At 38.1% G+C, this 20,043-nt stretch overlaps 2 protein-coding genes across 2 annotated transcripts in view; both read right to left on the bottom strand.

Moving 5' to 3' along the window:
• Nucleotides 1-20,043, bottom strand: part of BCL9 (BCL9 transcription coactivator) — a 54,675-nt gene that overhangs the window by 17,946 nt on the left and 16,686 nt on the right. Inside the window, exons 3-8 of the mRNA XM_034414311.3 lie at nucleotides 17,337-17,415; nucleotides 13,829-14,122; nucleotides 10,949-11,265; nucleotides 6,966-7,155; nucleotides 2,931-3,027; nucleotides 335-2,576 (exon numbers count right to left, since the gene is read on the bottom strand). Of these exons, the coding sequence (XP_034270202.1) occupies nucleotides 335-2,576; nucleotides 2,931-3,027; nucleotides 6,966-7,155; nucleotides 10,949-11,265; nucleotides 13,829-13,881 (2,899 nt within the window). The 5' untranslated portion in view covers nucleotides 13,882-14,122; nucleotides 17,337-17,415. The remainder of the gene's footprint in view (nucleotides 1-334; nucleotides 2,577-2,930; nucleotides 3,028-6,965; nucleotides 7,156-10,948; nucleotides 11,266-13,828; nucleotides 14,123-17,336; nucleotides 17,416-20,043) is intronic.
• LOC148113340 (uncharacterized) lies at nucleotides 13,928-14,110 on the bottom strand. The gene has a single exon (XM_087894994.1). The coding sequence runs from the start codon at nucleotides 14,108-14,110 to the stop codon at nucleotides 13,928-13,930; it is 183 nt and encodes a 60-aa protein (XP_087751120.1).

The raw sequence follows: 20,043 nt of genomic DNA, 5'->3' as shown, positions 1-20,043 counted from the left end.
TATTCTCTCATGAAGTGTACTTAGTTTTTCACACACGGCTTCTCCATTTTGGATTTCTTTTTGTAAAATAAATGACACGGTGTAATATGTCACATGTTGTTCATCTATTTACCTACTGTTAAGAACTGCTAAAGACCAGATGATTTTTACTATGTCCTGATACATAAAACCATAGAACTCAAAGAGACTGTATGCTCACAACTAAATTCTCAAGAGAAAAAAAAAATGACCTGCTCAACTGCTGAGCAATTGTTAATAGCATCAGAGCAAAACAATTCAGAAACAAACAAGGGACACTACTGATCAAAAAGACATAAGAAAAAATAAGTCTGACCTGATTCAACATTTCCCATCATGGCTGGTGAAGACATAGCAAGAGATGCTTTGTGGTTTGGGGGGATTCCAGGGCTCTGCAATGGGGGCTTTGGAGATGAAGTCCATCCAGGAGAAGGTGCAGGGAGGGATGGAGACTTGAGATGGACAGGTGAAGCGGCAGCAGAACCCATAACTGGAGGAGATTTGATTGAAGCAGCTGCGGCTGCTGTAGTTGGACCAGCAAGGATCCCTGCCAGCTGTGAGGGAGTCTGGGGAGACTTGAGGTTTCCAGAAGGAGAACCCAGCATGGGAGATTGAACCTGGCGCATTGTGGGGGATTTAAGTGGATTTATGCCTGGAGAATGAACTTGGCTGGCACCAACAGAGACATCTAGGGGTTTGCGCCCAAGATTGCGTTGAACCGGAGGAGTCGTGTTGAGGCTGTTTGGGTTACTGGAGGGGTTCAGAGGTAGTGGTGGCATGTGGCTAAGACGATTGTTAGTCCTTTGGTCAGGCCCTATTTGCTCTCTATGATTCCGGAGACCAACACCTGGGCCCTGAGACATAGGATGAAAAGGTCTTGGGCCAATTCCATAGTCCTGTTGAGGATGATCACCAAATGGCAAGGGAACCATTTTTTGCTGAGCGGGGAGCATTTCTGAGATACTTGGGCGCATCTTCATAATTTCTTCTGGACCCACTCCAGCTTCCCTCATTTTCTGAGGTAACATTGGTGGATTGGAAGTGATGTTGACATTCAGATTCACATCCCCTTTCATGCTGCTGGGGCCTATCCCAAATTCCAACTCTCTGTTAGCTGCCATCTGAGGTGGTATTCCTTTTGGAAATTCTCCCCGAGAAGGGCTCATGGGTCCCTCAACTGGCATACGTGGAAAGATGGGGTTATTGCCAGGCTCCATGTGTCTTTGAGGGGGAATCATCCGGTTCAACTCCATGCCAGGCCTAATTCCTTCTATGCTTATGCCAGAAGCAAGTCCTAGTTGTTTTTCTGCTAACTGCTGCTGGAATATATCTTCAGGCAAGCCTTGAGGATTTGGAAACCTCTCTCCTCGTCCAGGACCACTGAACACACCCGGCCCAGGAGGAAAATTGCGGCCATCTGAAATTTTTGGCACATCATCTGGCCAAGGAACACCTGAAAGCCCAGGTCTACCTGTGGTGTTTGGGACATTGGGACCTTCTATGTCAGGGTTTATCATTCCAGAAAATCCAGGCAGTCGCATCTGGCTGCTAGGTACATTGGGATGGGGGGCCATGCCTCTTGGAGGTAGTGAGTGAGGCATTGTTATGCTTTCAGGAAAGTGTTCAGGGCCTCCAGGCCCCCAGCCATCACCTGGGGTCATCTGATATGGAGGTGGGGGGCCTCTAACTAATCCTCGTGGTCCATGCTGGTGAACTATCATGTCCTGTAACGAACACTGCTGTACAACTTGCTCTTGCTTTCTCCGTTTCTCTTCGTAGAACTCCTGCTGCAATTTCAGCCAGGCTACTTGTTCTGGGGTCATGTGATCCAGATGGTCTGGTCCAATAGGACCAGATTGAGAATTAATGGATGGTGGTCCAACTTCATCTGGGGAAAATGGCATGTCTCTGTGCCCTTGGGAACCAAATGCAGCCCCTCCTTCTGTCCGGGGTCCTGGCCCTTTACCTAAACTTTGAGATTGGGCCATCATTGCCTGTATTGGTCCTTCAGATTTCTTTTGGGGACCATCCAGAACTGCAGAATTTGGCTGGGACCCCCCAGTTTGGCCTCCAGCAAATTCTTTTTCATCTGGGAAAAGCATTCGCTGAATATCTCTCAAAGTTTGTAACGAACGTTCTCTGTGCTCCAGTTGTTCCTGGGATAGCCCATCTGGATTTTCACCCATGTTTGGTGGATCTCCTCCAGATACTTGCTGGTTAGGACCTTTAGGATCTGCACTGGAACTATTACTACCTTGGGAAACTGGACTAACTGCTCGATTATTGGGAGTTGAAGTTTGCCCAAATCCTTCAGCTTGTAGAGGAGTGGAGTTAGCAGGACTTCCTGCAGGCATCACATTACTTTCTAGGCCAGGATTGTCTTGGTCAATAGGGCAAGAAGAACTAGTAGATTTAGGTGCTGGTGCTGGAACTGGAACTGGAATGGGAGGAGTCTGCTGCATTTTTGCATTCTGGGGAGGAGTTTGTTCTTGAGAAGTAGGCAGCTGTGATGGAACTTGAGGCTTTGTGTCATTTCGGAGAGGCGGAAGCTGAGTGTTCTGAAGAAAACAATTTCACATGGCTCTTGTTAATTAGAAACTGATCAAAGATGGCTTTCACAAACATAAGATTTTATCATCTGATCTTGTTCAACTTCTGAAGGTGAGGAATTTATTTTAGAGCTACAACATTTTTATGCCTCCCATCTGCCAGAACCTTCTCTCTACCTGAACCAAAACAAAAAGTAACCCACCCAAGTCAAGCTATAGAAAGCAAGTCTGACTCTTTTGGCAAATGAGGACAAAACTGCACAGCACTTTTCGTAGCTGGAAAAAATGCACGGTAGCACAAATAACAACTTTCTGCCCAGCTTTCTGTTCTCCATTCTCTTCTTCATTTATCAAGTTACTTACCAAGGATACACTGTTTCGTTCTGCCTTGTTAGAGATGTTCTGAATGTGAAAAGAGACAATGGTTTCTACTTGTCCCTTCAATACAGCTTCTGCAGCCCTGAGGAAAACAAAACAGATGCATCTAAGACATCATTTAGAATGTTTTTCTCTGCCATAAAAATTCAAGTTTTCTTCTGTAACTGAATTCTTATAGCCCAAAAGGACAATTGATAAATATATCAAAAACATGTTTTGCTTTATTTATAACTACTATGCTGCTCCAATTGAATAATGTCAAACAAAGCAATATATACTTATAATCAAATCATTCTACAAATCCATTGCCATATCTTACGTTTTCGCTCATACATATAAATCTTGACAGTTTCCCAGTCAGGTCAAGACTTCTATCACATCTCTTACTGGGCAACTTAGAACAATACATGGTCAGTGGTATTGAAGGATGATGAAAGAAGCATCAGGAGAAGAGATATGTTTTCTGCTTCCAAATCTTTCCATAGAGATCAAACAATAACTTCTATGACTAGAACTAAACAGGGGTAGATAATCTGCTTGCTCCAGAATCCTTTGTCACAAACTTCTGTAAAAAGGAAAGGATGATGACTAGGCAATAGTCATTTAACATGGGTGGGTTCAGGGAAGTCCTCTTAAGCAGGAGTCATACCAGCACATCTTTCAAGACATTTCTTAAAAAGGCATTTACTGACACTCAGACCTTCATTCTACACAGTAGCTACACAGGCCAAGATGGGATCAAATTCACAAGTAGCAGAAGTAACTTTACCAAGGATTCTAGTCAATTGGAGATTCGCAATTTCAAGGACATCACCTCGGCCAACTCCTTAGACTGGTTCCCAACCCAACACTGTGCAAAAATGAGTAACTCTATCCACAAATGCATTCACAGTAGCTCATTCCTGATTCTGACCCAACCTTACTCAACAGGATTCAGGTCATTTAAAAAATGCAGAATGGTAGAGAAGTAACAACACTTAATCCCTTTAGTACTGCAATGATGGCTCAGAGCTAAATTTGTATCCACATTCAATTATGTTCACTTTCCCCCCTACATTGTCATTCTTGGTATCTTTTCTGCCATTTCATCTCAGGGAATTCCTTAAAAGTACAAAGTAATCCCTTAGGACCAACGAATAAAAGTCACTCAGGAGCAATCATATCAAGCATTTGCATTGTTTCGGTATCCCAAAGCTTGACTATATGCCCAACAGAACTTCCCATTCAATCATTCATAAATTTCCAAATGCCTTTATAAGCCTGTCAAGTCCATTAGGAACTTATAGAGACCATTTTAATTGGACCATTCTCTCTGCAGAAAATGTTGGGCCTGATTAACCCAATACAAGTTATTGGAATAATCTATGACAAGCTGCTAAAGGAAATGTTGTCCACCAACACATACCATCTGTTCTGAGTTGAAAACCAAATCTAGTGTATCACTTTGATTAGGGCCATGATAACCTAGACCAGTTATGGCCATGAATTTTAGAGTCTAGCTTCATTGACAGTGAATGGAAGTCAATCAGAATCAGAAGGACAAGGGAATCAACAACCAACTCACTGTTAAGTACTAGCAACTTGAACTGGAATTCAACAGTAGAGCAGTAGCATTCCTAGCTTCTCCCACAACCCTTACTACACAAACAAGGTCTCCAGTCACATACAAAATAGTGCTTCTCACAAGATTTCACAGAAAATGACTGCCACTTCTCCTACCTTGCCTAAATATAGTATGAAGGCTAATATAGCTCCAGAAACTCAAGTGAACATATCTCAGACACAGAACACATCCTTACCAATCAGTTATCAGAAATATATAATATCTGCCCTCTTGTTCACAATTAGATCATGGATAGTGATAGATTTATTGAAAGTGGATCTGACATTTGACTTGATCGCAAGTTCTAACCACCTTGACTTAACATTTGGGGAAGAAATCACAGAAGTAGAAAGTGGCCATAATTTTCCAATGTCCTGTAAAACTCATTTCACCCATATCCTATCAAACTCCTCTCTTCTCATTACAACCATAATCCTCTCCTCCTTACCAGGTTCTCTATTAATTTCTGCAGTCCCTCCCATTTCAAGTTTTCCCAAGAGTTACATGCCACTACAAATATCTCTCCAGAGAATCTCCCTCTTTTGACAATTGACCTAACCTTTAAATTTATCTATCTCTACCTAACATAATTTCCCCTGACCAATCTCTTCCATCCAGCTCTCACGCAGATTGAAGTTAGCCCCCACATTATCTCAATCCAATGATAAATCTTTGTTTTCTACTTCCACTCAGGGAGTTATCACTCTTCCCCTCCTTTCCTCCAATCTTCCCAGCAGTCCAATGTTCTGAGCTGCAGTACTTGAACAAAACCAGGCTGACCCAGTCCTTGCCTAGTAATTCCTATTGTTTCCCTGTGTGTCTGGTACACGCCTGTCCATACTTCCTGATCCTTCCATGCTGCTTTGCCTTTGCAGTTCTTCATGTGGTTCCTTTTGCTACACCTCTAGCCTTCCTGCTGAATAGTGGTAAGAGAACTGTTATATTCCTGCCACTGTATCTGCTGCTTCTCATGCTGACTGCTAATCAATCTCTGAATGCTGGCATCTGCAGATGCAAAGATTGACTGCTTCACCTTGAGGACAACAATCATAATAACTGAAGCCTCAACTCTTGACTTTTCAATCCATGAAGGTAGGACATTCAACTGACACAACACAATTTTGGATGTGCTGGCCTTCCTCCCATTGTCTTGAGTCATTTACAGTATAGATCTTAATCAAGTCTTCTTTTCACTAATTTAATTCAATTTTCTTCAGTAATCTCCATTCTTTAGGCCTTTTTCACTTTTCCATTTGTGCTTTCATCCATCCACACATTCCTCAATCAGTCAAGTTCTACAATAAATGATAATCTAAACTAATACTGCCCTTCCGTTGTAGAGTTATCAGTTTAAATCCTGCACTGGGATATAGAGGGGGATATCAAATATTTCACTATCATAAGAACAGTATTTTTAGCTTTCTTACAATAAAGCTATTTCAACTCAGAGAAAAATATGTACCACACATATGATGTGATAGTTTTATAGATAATAATTACACCAGATATATTTATAACAGTAAGCTATGACTGGCTGTCACTTCTCATTAAGAACAACCTGCAAAAAGACAAATGTGGCATTATTCTACAGGACGGCAATAATCAAAATATGAAGATTATCCTATGTAAAGAAACCTGTGATGGAATGTGCACTGGGATGAGGTGTCTCAGTAGCACCAGTTTCCCAGGGAAGAGGCAGTACATTCCAGACAGAAGCCCAAATTATGAGACTGTGCAGTCCTAAACTGGATGGAGGAGGGAGGAAGAAGTTCAGGATATTCACACTCCAGAATCTCTCAGGATATAGCTATAATGTTAGAAGGTTATATCTTTACTTAGGCAATATTATGTTTGTTAGGTATAAGCAAATAAAGGATAGGATTCAATTGGATTTCATTGTCATATTTGGGGTTATGCCTGACAAAGACCTTGATAATTTTCCTGTATAGAATTTACAAAGGAGGCTTGTCATAACTATGAAGAATTCTGTGAAAAGGGACCAAAAAATGAAAAGAAATCCAGATTGCTGAAAGTAAACGAAAGGAATATAAAATTGATTTACTTGATCAAGGTTAAAATAGGTATGTTATCTTGAGTTATACTGAATGGACTTTTGCTGATCAGGTTTTGAGGATGAGATATTAAGGATTTGTTCATAGATAAGAGATAGGATATGGGAAACAGAGATCATGTGTTGTATTTTAAAATAAGCCATTAAAATTGTTTACATTTGTTGTGATGAAGGGGAAACTATAATTTATTTTTTTTGTCTTTCCCATATTATTTTTTTCTTACTTTTCATTATCTTTCTTTTTCTTTTCTGCAATTCTATTTTTCTTTTTATTCCATTTTTACTTTAATATTTTATCGTTATAATTTTAATTTATTTATTACTATTTAAAAATGGATCCACTTACTTGTTAGCCATGTCTGTTGAAAAAACATAGACCACTTTGGATGGAGTCTTCTGTATGCTTCCTGGTTCTGAAGTTGTAGTCTGACCATGGGAAGGTGTGGAAGACCGGGGAACTGAACTATTTGAAGGAACCATGGAGTGTGTTGTATGTGACGTATCTTGTGATTTTGTATGTTCAGCAGAACCAAGATCTAGGAAGAAAAAAGTGAAGAGAGTTCTATTTTGAAGAGTAGACTGTAGGTTTTAATTTCTTCAATAGCCCACTTTTAATTTAAGTAAAACAGAATTTGGGGGGAGGGAGCTGTCCTGCTTCTACAAAATAATTTATTGATGTTACTTAGTAGAAGCCTTGAAGCTAGGGAACACCCCAAGCAATATGGTATCTAGCTGAAAGCTTTGGAAGAAATAACTATTTCACAAAACTTTTGGGATAGGTAATACACAAATGAGGTTCATGGTTCAACAAAGATAGCAGCTGCTCTTTGTAGTCTGCACCAAATAATATATATAATGAATATTACTATAATCAACAGGATTTTTTAAAGTCTAAGTACAAAAGAAATTCCTGGCTCACTGAAAAACTGAATACTGATATTGTGTAAGGAATCGACACTGTCCTAACATTCAACTATTATTAAATATTAAAGTGGGGGGGAGGGGGGATTATAAAATACTGCAAAAAATTAAGTATACAACATGGTTCTTGCCTCAGGCATATAAAGTGGCAAAGTAAAGAAAATAAAGCAAATAGGTCAATGGGGAAAATACATATTCAAAATGCAAAGTTCTAATTTCCTTTACTGCTACTATTGGTTCCTAAAGCTGTGGGGCATTTGTGTCAACGTTTGTGTTTGTTTATTTTTATCAAATTTAGTTGTCATCCATCTCTCAATTCAGGCAAGTCTGAGCTGCTTACATCAGGATGAAACAACTTATAATAACAGTTATAAATAAATTTATAAATTATAAAAAATTACAAAAATTACATAAAAATTAAAATAAACAAAAACAAAGGTTTGGAGGAGAGAGTTGAGTTAACCTTCTCTGTTAGTGTACCAACCACCTCCAGCCAGTAGTTTCTCCTTAAGGATTCCATGCCAGTCGGTATAGCCAGGGCTTTCCTAAAGGCTAAAAGAGGAGGTGGATCTTATCTCCTGTAGCAAGATGTTCCAAAGGGCAGGAGCTGTGGTAGAGAAAGCTATTCTCCTGAATTCCACAGCTGACATTCCTTGGCTAATGAAGGCCCTTTTGCCAGCATGTGTGGGGCAGGCCAACCCCACTGGGGAAAGATGGTTCCATAGTCTTAATATGCTTGTGAATAGCTGGCATTTAAGCAAATCATAGGCAGTCATTGACTTACAACCATTAATTTAGTGACCGCTACAATGGCACTGAAAAAAGTGGCTTATGACCAGTTTCAATGGCCAGTTTTAATGGCCAGTTTCAATGGCCAGTTTTAATGACCATTGCAGCAGTCCATTCTCACATAATCAAAATTTAGGTGCTTGGCAACTGGCATGTATATATGAAAGTTGCACTGTCCCTGGATCTTATGAGTACCATTTGCAACATTCCAGGCTGGCTTCCAACAAACAAAGTCAATGGGGGAAACCAGATTCATTTAACAACCACATGATTCACTTAACAACTGCAGTGATTTATTTAACAACTATGGCAAAAAAAGGGCATAAAATGGGGCAAACCTCACTTAACTGCTTTGATTAGCAATTGAAATTTTGCACCTATTTTGGTTATAAGTTGATGAGGACCTGTGATCAATTAATATTAAAAATTCAACTCAGACATTCTAATGCATACATTAAAGAACAGCTTTCAACATTTAAAATGGCTACAAAATTTAAAATGGTCAAATAAACCAAAGATAAGATTTATAAACAACGTATCAGCCCTCCCAAGTAAACCAGACAGGGAACATGACCAGATGAGGTAATTCAATTTTATTCTAAGGCTACAATAACAGAATCTTGCAAGTCTGAAATTAGAAATCTCCTGCTCTCACTTTTAACCACCTGATCCATTAAGGTGGGTCTTAAGATTGTTTTTGAGTATTAAGCAACTCCAGGGTCTCCCCTATCTTGTTTGATCATTTCCTAGGCAGTATCTCTTCCCCTGTCCATCAAGATCATTCTCATAACCATTACACAATAACAAAAAAATTAATTAGATACCTAATAGAAGATAAAAACTTCTAAAATATTAATTTAAGGTGAAACATAAGCATTCCAAGAATAACTTACAAATTTACCATATATTCATAAAAATAATTCAGCCTTGTCTCTTTGATTCTGTACATAGTTATGCATATCTTGTCTTGGAGATTTAATGTACACTATAGTTACCAAGCCTCAAACAGGCAAAGGGGTTCAAAGCAATGCAATCTGGAGGCATCAAACTAGAAACAACTTCCCAATGTGCACTGTAGGATGTCCTGTGTAGGACTTGAGAGAACCAGGCTCAAGTCTACTATAGTAGGTTGTTGACTTTGGGCTAATCATTATTTATTTAATTTGTATGGGCATTCATCCCAGCAAATAATTCTGGGTGCAGAACAATCTTAAATAAATTAAAAAACGAATTCTCATCAGAGATACAAAAATTAAACTAGACAGCACTCAAGGAAAATATCACTATTAATGGTTGTTACATTATCAATTATCCCAATCTATTCTAATACTATAGAAGGAAAAATGGGATATGTGACTTCCAAGAAGAAAAATGATTTCAATCTAACAAACATATATATTTGATATAATTAGAGAAATACCCCTGCACACATGAATACGTACTAGAAAGATATTCAATACTAGAAAGTATTGGATACTGGCCAAGCCTATTTATACTGCTATTATAGGATTTATACTGATTTTATGCTGCTATTATAGAAATGTCCCTAGCTCACACAGTTGTATAGAGTTGAGCATGGGGAGCTGGAAGCCACAGAATATCAATGAAAGAGCCAACAGAAAAAGCATGCCCAGCTCACGGCTAATTGTTAATGGGCAGTATAATTAGTCCCATCAACCGAACTCATACTGTTTAGTTACTAGGCATGCCTACCGCAAGCAGAGAAGTAGCATCTGAAGCCACTCAATGTACTTTGTGCATTTGTTTCCTAAAGAACAATCCTTCATTTATAAAATCCTACCAGTTAAGCTTTCTGGAACTGGGAATTCTGAGAATATAATTTACCCAATCATAACAAAAAATGTGGAAAGAAAATCTTTCCATTAGAACGTAAGGAAACAGCAGTCTAGAATGAAAGAGGACAAGCCTTTAAACATTCTGGCCTTATGCCCTTTAGGGTTTTAAAGATCAGCATCAGCACTCTTAATTGGGCTAATTGTGTGAATACAGACTGTATTTGAGGAGAGCACTAGCAAACAGGTTATACTGGGTTAAAAATAATTCCACAGAAAAGGCCACAGGATTCACACACAAACCGAACTACTACAAATTCAGCAGCAGCATTCCTGAGATAAATATAAACAGACCCTATAAAATGAATTTCTTGTAAAATATATTAGTTCTGAATTCAGTAACTGCTCCTTAGTAAATGTTTGTAAAATGAAGGTTTTCTCTTTAAACCTATGGAAGAAACATTTCTCCCTCACATATACAGAAAGATAGACCTTTTCTTTTCTGAGACAAGAGTCCTCTGGTAGGAACCCATTGAGACTCTCATGTTACTGGCCAAGGGACTATGCCTTCCATTTAAGTATATCGAAAAAGAAAAAGTCTGTTAAGAAACTTAAACATTTGTCTTGTCTTGGGGGGGGGTACACTTTTAGGATCCTATCTATGAAACAATTCACCTTATAACTAATACATATTCCTATTAATTTGCTCTGCTTTTACAGCTCAGGGCTAGCACATTGTTAAAGCAAAGGAAGAGGATCAATAATAGAAGCTCTCAATCAAAATCAAAAGTTATCCATAATTCTGCACTTTTGCATATTAACATACCTTTGATTTCTGATTCATCACTGGGAGTTCCAGCATCTCTCTGTTCAAACGAGTCGGCTGAAATGCTCCTTTCTCTCTTTCCTTTCCCTTTTGACCCATTGCCAGCCCCATTCTTCAACCCCATGCTTCCTCCTTGTCCTGGAAGCACTTTTGGTGTATGGGCCCCACTCTTGGGATCGCATGGAGAAGGCTGGGATTGGCCTGTTGAACCCCCCTGTTTACCCTGATTGGAGAATTTAGAGTCCAGTTGCGGGTTGCCGGATGGGGACATCACTGTAGGGGGACGGACCATCACCTCCTGTTTTGACTTAGGGCTACTGGCAAGAAAAGATGAAGAGAATAATATACAATACAACACAACACATAATACACACACCAATTTACTCAGCAGTTGCTTCTAACTCAGATAGGCTAGTAAAACAATTCCATGATAAATTCCCTGATAAGCCAAAGGGTCCCTCTCGGGGAGGGAGAGGTGGTTAGTATACTGTATCATTAACCACTCTGCTACTCTTGTTTCAGGGCACGCTTTTCTGATGAAGGGGACGGCCTGTCAGGCCTGGAAGCCATCTTATGTATTGGGCCTTCAGACCTGCCACATTTACTACTGTGGGAAATTGGGAGGCGGGAATGTGTAGAGCATGGGGGACAGATAGTCATAACAACATTCCTTTCTCAGAGGTTCAAGGACATCTTGCCCTCCACCTGGGAGGTGGGAACTGAAAGGTATTTCCAGTTGAGACGGTGCTCTGATTGGACCATATGATGGACTTGTGGGTATTGGGTAGGGACTTGAGCTTTCCTTTGGGTGAGGAAAACTCTGGAAGCTTTCAAATTCGGGTTTCCCCAGATGTGCCAATATGACATCTCTAATAAAACATAACTTTGAGGAAATCCAAGCCTCGGAGATTTCTTTCGTTGGGGGTGTTACTTGGAACCCTGACATTTATTATATAGTGTAGAAACTCCAAGAAATTAATTCATTATATGCTTATTGTTCAGCTCCTATTTTAAAAAGTGCTTTGAGAGAGTTACTAAGCTGTTTGAGGCATTATTATTTTAGTGAGGAGAGCAAGATAGCAACCTCCCAGATCCTAGGAACCAGTCAGTCACATGAGGATGTACCTCTTTGACTTCTGTCAATAAAGACAATGGTTTCTATGTACAAAGACGTGCTTCACATTAAGATCAGCACAAAGTAAATAACAAGTCACCATAAAGTTCACAAAACCACCCCTCAATTCAAACAGCTCAACCGTCAGAAAACAGCTAACTCAGAAATGATTATTCTTAGAAAATTACATTAATTGTAAATTTCTGTCTTAAATTATTTTTAACTGATAGATGCAAATATTATATCACACAGTAATAATTAAAAGATTGGATCTGCATTTCTTACTTTATATACTCTGCATGGAACTAATGTATAAATTGTTTCAAAACTACACCCAATAGTCACTACATTTAATAATTTTTACAGAGAGATATTCCAGATTGGGGAAAATGTCCCTGATAATGGAAATTAGTCTGGAACACCATTTAAGTTCTCTTAAATTTTTAGTTTTCATATGAGTACAATACTTTTGGAGCTATAAAATTCAGTCAGCCACTGAATACAATCCAGTGGTGAAATCTAAAATTTGATATTACCGGTTCTGTGGGCATGGCTTAGTGGTGGTGGTGGTAATGTGACTGGGTGGGCGTGGCCAATTTTTTTTTAACTTTTAAAACCATTTTTTCTACAACCTCTTCAGCGAAGAGGCAGTAAAAAAATGCTTTCAAAAGGCTCTGACAATCCCAGCTGAGTTTCCTGATCGGCAGAGGCTTTTTTAAAAAGCCTATGTCGATCAGGCAACTCAGCTGGGATCGTCAGAGGCATTTAAAAGAAAAAAAGGATTGTTTTTTTTTAAAATGCCTCTGACGATCCAAGCTGAGTTGCCTGATCGGCAGAGGCTTTTTAAAAAACTCAGCTTGAATCGTCAGAGGCATTTAAAAGAAAAAAGCCTTTTATGATCCCAACTGAGTTGCGCGATCATCAGAGGCTTACTTTTAAAAGCATTTTTTTGGCCGAAGAGGTTGTAGAAAAAATGCTTTTAAAAGTAAAAAAAAAAAAAAGCCTCTGATGACTGTGCGGCTCAGCTGGGTATGGGGGGAGGGGCAGGGATTTTTGCTACTGGTTCTCCGAACCAACCGCCTCCATCGCTACTGGATCGAGCAATCCGGTCCGAACCGGGAGCATTTCACCTCTGATACAATGTATCAATTAATTCTCAAATGTTGAAATTAGAATCAGCAATAAGACAGAGAAAATTCTCTACACTCACATCTACATGGCTTTTCATTAAAAAAAATTACTTCAGCAGAATAGGCATCATTGAACCCAATTACTTGTGGTTTACTATTCTTCTCTTTTTAATAAATTTAGAATAAATTTCAGTCTTAAATAGACTGTGCTTTTACAAATATCTATGAATATAAATATAAATGGTATTTATTCTGCCCTCCCACTCTCCAAAAAAAGAAAAAAGAATAGAATAGCATGGAATAGAATAGAACAGAACAGGATGTCTAGCGCATTGATTAGATCTATCATTTCTCCTAAAATATACCTAGCAAAAATTACACCAGAGATTCTCAATGAAGACTAAAAGAAAAATCAAGTATTATGTCTGAATAACTTTCTCCAAATGAAATTCAAAACAAAAGTAGAAAGCCCTTGAGAAGAAATGAACATAGATCTCACCATGATCCACAGAGCTCAATAAAATTTAAGAGTACTCAGTAGATAAAACATATATTGAAATATTCAGTAATTCATATTTATTTAGCAGTTACATAGCATAATCATGTCCTATCTAAAGGCCAATGAACATTTCTTACCTCTGGGCATTTCCTGACGGGGAATTTCTCACTTTGGGGTTACTGGAATGCATTGACAGAAATCCTAAGCACACAATTACACACACTGACAGGCTCTTGTCAAGTCCTTCTGTTGCTTCTGGCTGTTGTGAAACACTTTCTGCCACGTGCTTTCCTTAGTGCCACTGGCCTACTTGTCTTTCTCCTCCGTGCTTCTCTTTTCTGCTGCACTGGACCTTTTCCTCTTGCAAATCCAGCATTCTCCAAATGAGTGACTCCTGCTTTTGTAAGGAAGTCTCTCATCTCCAGGGCAAACTACACAAACCAGTCAAAAGCAAACAGAGTAAAAAAAAAATAGTCTAGAACTATTTGAGATTAATATATGGCCATTTCTCTCATCTTTCAATTGAAAGGGAGAAATGAAAGATTTTAATCAGATCAAACATGATCACGTATTCCATCCTTAAGTGAAATGTTTATATATTTAAAAGCAACTATCAGGTGTACCCTTTTCTAACCAAAAAGGGAGTTTCTCTGCAATCAAATGTAAGTTTTTTGGAAAAATATACATTATATATGCCTTGTTTCATATCAACTTGAGCCTTCACAAATTTCTATATAGCCTACAATACTCATAACTATAGATTTTAGATCAGACAACTTCTCAGCGTACTGGAACTACAGTTTCTCAAAACCCAAACAAGCAGAGTCAAAGAACTTGATGTCATGGCCAGCTTAGACTCAGTTTTAACTGTGAGCAGCCAGTCCCGGCATTGCCAAACTGCTGCCTGAGCAGTTGCAGGCAGAGGAGGATGCACCATTCACTAACCAGCTGTCATTAGTCTCAGAAGATGAGGAGTCTGAGTTGCCAGCCTCTCGGAGAGCAAGATTTTGCTCTGCATGGAGGATACCAAAGGGGTTCTACCAGGTTCTTCTCACAAAAGGAACTTTGCCTTTCCAAATATAAGCAACACCCAGTTTGTAAGAAGAGTAGCGAGCCCAAACCCCTCCATTGGCTTTATCCAGTAATTTAGACTCTGTTGCCTCTCAACTTGAAATTTTGTGGCTGTGATTCTGGACTGGGACTGGCTGATTACTCTGCTACAACATTAGGACTCTTGGACTTTGCCCAACCACTCTTGTGTCTGCTATTTTGGATTTGGCAAACTTGACGTACTTTGGGAGAACTAATTTTTCCTGTGTGTATGTGTGCACATCTGCACACACACGAAGTTTCCTTTGACACTTCTCTGCATGTTTGTGAATGTACATTCTGAGACAAAATACCCAGAGTTCTAACACATGTGGAGGATTGCTTTACAAGATCAAAAATTGGACCATATTACCTCAAAAGACGTACTCATTACTTTAGAAAAACGTACATGGCAAAAGAGGAAGAGAAAGGGAGAACCTGTGTAGGAACACTTCCTAATCAAAACCAGGCTTAACCATAGTACTAATTTCTCTGATATTGGTCAAATGAGTACAATGTCCATTGAAACTGCCAAGTTTAGAGTTGCAGCACCAAATGCTGTAAGCTAGTACAGAAATTTAGACACATCATGCATGATAATATTTGGGTAGATTTTGAAAGATATTGCTACTGCAGTATTGTCATTATAATTATTAAATAAATATAAGTAGTGTTTGTCCCTTCAGGTCACAGGTGTGTATATGTGTGCGTACACAAACACACACACCTACAAACACAATGATGATTTTGTGCCATCAAGTCACTTTCAATTTCATCTAGATTTTCTACATGATGCTTGTCCCTAACCTGTTTTTTCATGTCTCCCAACAGTGCATATTTGCACCCAATGTAACAATTAAGTATCTGATTAAAAAATATTTATTCCAATTCCAGTTTGGTGTGTTTGTACATGCAATCAAGAATCATATATCTTAAATAATATTTAGGGAGGCATGATTCATTTTTATCAAAGTACCAATTTAAAACATCTCTAAGAACATGCTAGATATAAATATTTTCTTGATGACAGTTATTCATTAATACTGATTTTTTTATACTTTATGACACTGTATCAATATATTATTACAAGGCAGCATAGAAACATCATCTCATAATGATTGTAGTAGTTTTCAGCACATCATTCTTCCTTCTAATGCTTTTCAGTGTCTTTTCTTCATAAACCTATCCCTTATTCCCTCCATATTTGACAAAGGATCTCCATAGGGAATGTAGGCTAAGTATTAAGATTCAGCTGCTGATTGCAGTATAAAAAAATGTGAGTTAGGGTCATTATATTTCTATTATTTAAGATAGTACGAGATATGCGATTTCATTTTCAGTGTACAGAAATGCCTTAAATGAAACAACATACAGATAGCTAACCCTTGCTTAACTACGGTCAGTGGGATCAGCAGCTACTTCCCTAAGCAATGTGGTTGTAAAGCAGAAGTCACATGACCACATGAAATTGCAATGGCAGTTGTGGCAGTCCTAGTTTCCATTGTAACGTGCATTCCATGTGGTTGGCAACATCCTATAGTTATATGGTCATTTGCGACCTCCTGACAGTTTTTCATTTGACTCTGCTTGTTGAAAGTCAACAGTGAAGGTCACAGTGACAATCAGGGGACAGCAGGAATATTGCAAAGGCTGCAAGTACAAGGACCTATTGTAAGTCTCCTTGTTTACCGCTGTGGTAACTTCAAGCAGTTGCTGAACAAGTGGTTGTTGAACGAGGACTATCTGTACTGGAATTGTTCTCTTTCTTTTTCCAAGGCCAGGTATACGCTGACATCTCTTTCATTCAATATATTTGGCAAAATACATTAACGTCCACCAATGTAAGCCATGAACAACCAAGTTCACATGTGAAGGTTCAAATTAACTGATTTAATTCTAAAAGTCTATGCTGAGGAATCTTCCCAATTAACGATCAGCCCCTGGTTAGAGTTAGATAAGGATCAATGGCATTCAAGGTTCTTAATTTGCTTGTGGCTAGGTAACAAATCTAAACTAAGCCCTCTTTTCACTCTTCTCTCTGGCTCTGCAAGTCTTTCTCCTACAACTAATTAGACTAGTAAGGATTATTTAGAATTCAAAGTATAAGACTATCTAGACAAAATGGGCATATAAGGTTTTTATACTAGATATGCTCTGCCCCCATTTATAATATGCTTGATTACATTGCCACTGGAATTGGTTATGATTCAGGATACAAGACAATCAAAAACCAAAGCAGGTTATAAAGATAATGATACAGACAACAGTGACATTAGAAATGCTAACCAAAACATAATATAGGGCAGCACTTCCCATTCCCCCTGTTATTTAATGAAATAAACAGTTTTCCTACCTATAAAACTAAGTCCCTACAATATAATTGTTGTTGTTGTATTCTGCCAGATTCGTAGACACTGGGCTGAAGTGACACTAAAAGGAAGAATGATACACTTGTTCAATATTCTTATTCTACTTTGACATATTTAGAAATACTAGTTGGACTTGGTGTTTTTGCCATTCTTTCAATCATTTTCCTTAGTTCTATAGGAAGCTCACCAAAACTCCAGTGTCACGACATTGTGCTGATCAACCAGGAGAAGGGTTCAGAATCCCTCTGCATATATATAAAGATTCTCTGAAATGAGACAAAAGATGCACAGTAAAATGAAAAAAAAAGAGAAATAATTTCAATATAATCTTGAAAACAAACATAACAGCAGGATGCATTACTTGACAAATTATCCACCCTGCAATTAAAAAAATCCAAACAAACTTGTAGGGATGTTAAGAAAGAACAAAGAATACAGTTATCTTGTGTTCTAAAAGCAAAACATCTCTCTCAATTAAAAAAGGGAGGAATAAAAGAAAGAATGCAATAACATAAAGCATCTTTTCGACATGCATACTGAAATCCAAATTGGATTTGGATTGAGAAATTTAACAAAATTAAATTAAAACTCAAAATATTAAATAGGGATGAACTCCAAACAATGCACTCTCATTGAAGGGGAAAAAAAACATTCACGCTCCAAAACGATATTATTCTCTTTATTATGTCTTTATCACCTCAGCTTGTTCTGGGTTTTTTTTCCCCCAAAGCACTGAATACCCACTAATTTTATTTTCTAAAAATGCCTGTGGACCGGATGAAGAACCCGCAAGCATTCTTATAAATAAATACATAAATAAAATTACTCTAGATATACTTTACAGAATGCCAGCTTCTCGTTATATTTTTCTAAAATTAAAAATATTATTAGACCCATATGGGGCCTGGAACCTGACAAATACCATATTTCCTACTTTAGTTAGGAAATCATGTAACTGGATCATCTAGTTCTGAAGCTCACATAGCTAATGTTACAGTACAAATACCTTTTAATGTTGACTGATAGTATTTGGGACTAGGCAAACAGAATGTCCATCATCTATAAATGTCTTAAATAAAATAAAAATCATCTAGCTTTTGACACTAAATACCTAGATAATTTATCCAATTACCTTACATGCTATACATATCAAACCTTTATTATGATCATAGAACCACATAAGGAAGATAAGAGTACTTTCAATTAAAAAGCAGAGAAAATTACATCCAAAGTCCAAAAAATACTATATGAAAAAACAGATCTAGTAAAAGAGAAGGAATATATAAAAACAAGAGTCTAAAAGAATCTAAAAAAGAGATAGGAGCAATAGATGGATGTAGGAGAGCAGAGTTTAGTATGGTGAAGATTATCATATTAATTACTTTAGTATAGCAAACTAAATGTTCATTCAGTCTAGTTTATGGCACAGATCATCATCTGATGAATTTTAAGTGCCACTGTGCAGAACCTGGTAACAACTGTACTTTATGGAAAGATTAATATATGAAAGAAATGGGGACGTATACAATTATCTTGTGTGGCTTGGGTATTTATGCAGTAATGGTGTGATGAGGCTAGTATGAATGTGTCTGTAATGCAAGTGTAGGAAAAAGTCATGCTTTATTGTTTCTGTGTGTTCAGAATCAGGGGGCATTGTCTTTCCAGATAAGGAATCTTCCTGTATTGGCCTTCAAGGAAAACTGAGAAGAAGGTATGGCATTGTGTCAGATTAAAGACTTTCAGGTGTTTAGGCTTTCTGTGATAAGTATGTAAAGATTGGGTTACTGACTAGATCCAATTGGTGCTTTGCGTCTGCTACAATCTGTTTAATAAGTGCTTTGGCATGATTATATCCATCCGGAGTAGAAGACTTGGAAAGAAGCCCAAGGACGATCTTTTAGATGCTACTGCCTGTTTCCATGTAAATGAAAAATAATCTCTCATAGTGAATGCGGCAAGGCCAAGTGGGGAGAAAAATAGTCCGAGCAAATAGTTGAGTATAGTCATCCACACTCTTACCTCCATTTTCCCATCTCTAACTGCAGAATAGCGCTAGAAACACACTTTGGGACTTGTCAGGTTGATCTTAGAAATCTGGATTGTACAAGTTCTAATGGTAAGAAATTGACAAGGCCTCATCTGGATAAAAAAGCTGTGCTATTGGCTTGGTTTTGAATAATTTGAGTATAATGCAACTTTGTATTAAAAAACTTAAGGATGGCAGAAGAGTTCCTCTGGGCCTCCTCATTACTTAATGAGAGTATAGTATTGAGTAGAACTTTTTGGATCAGGGCAAATCTCTAAATTTAACCTGTTAAGAGATGTTGTAGAACTCTTTTCAGTTATTCATAGGAAAATGATAACAAGTATTACCACAACACTGAGAGATGGAGGTTATGTGATAAAGGTTAGCCTTTATTAGATAACCTCCATCCGTCAATGTTGTGGCAATATCCAATATCCTTTCCATATGAAGATCTGAAAAGAGTTCCATAAGATCATTCAGCTAAATGGATTTGCTGGGTCTGTACAATTACACATTTTTATAAGGTGGAATTCCCAACTATGTTTCTGTTGAAGCTATACAAGTTGAGCATGTTTAAATAACCTTTTCAACACTTATCATAAATGTATAAAAACCTGACAGTTGGCCACACAAAGAGGGACACTGGGAATGTCGGGGCTTACAGGCTCACTAATTATCCCAAAATACTTTCTATATTTGCATCCACATGAATGCTTACTTATAAAATGGGATCATGTCTTATCCATAGAAATCCCAAAGGATCAACAATTCTGGACTTAAGCTGATTACATAATATACACTGAGATTTGTAAGGTTCTGTCTTGGTGGCTTTTCACAATCACAAACTACAGAGTGGATCTGCCCATGA

This window comes from Pantherophis guttatus, chromosome 5 (assembly GCF_059756535.1).
Source record: "Pantherophis guttatus breed Tessera chromosome 5, ASM5975653v1, whole genome shotgun sequence".
Classification (NCBI taxonomy): Eukaryota; Metazoa; Chordata; class Lepidosauria; order Squamata; family Colubridae; genus Pantherophis; species Pantherophis guttatus.
This window is presented reverse-complemented; position numbering and strand designations above follow the sequence as displayed.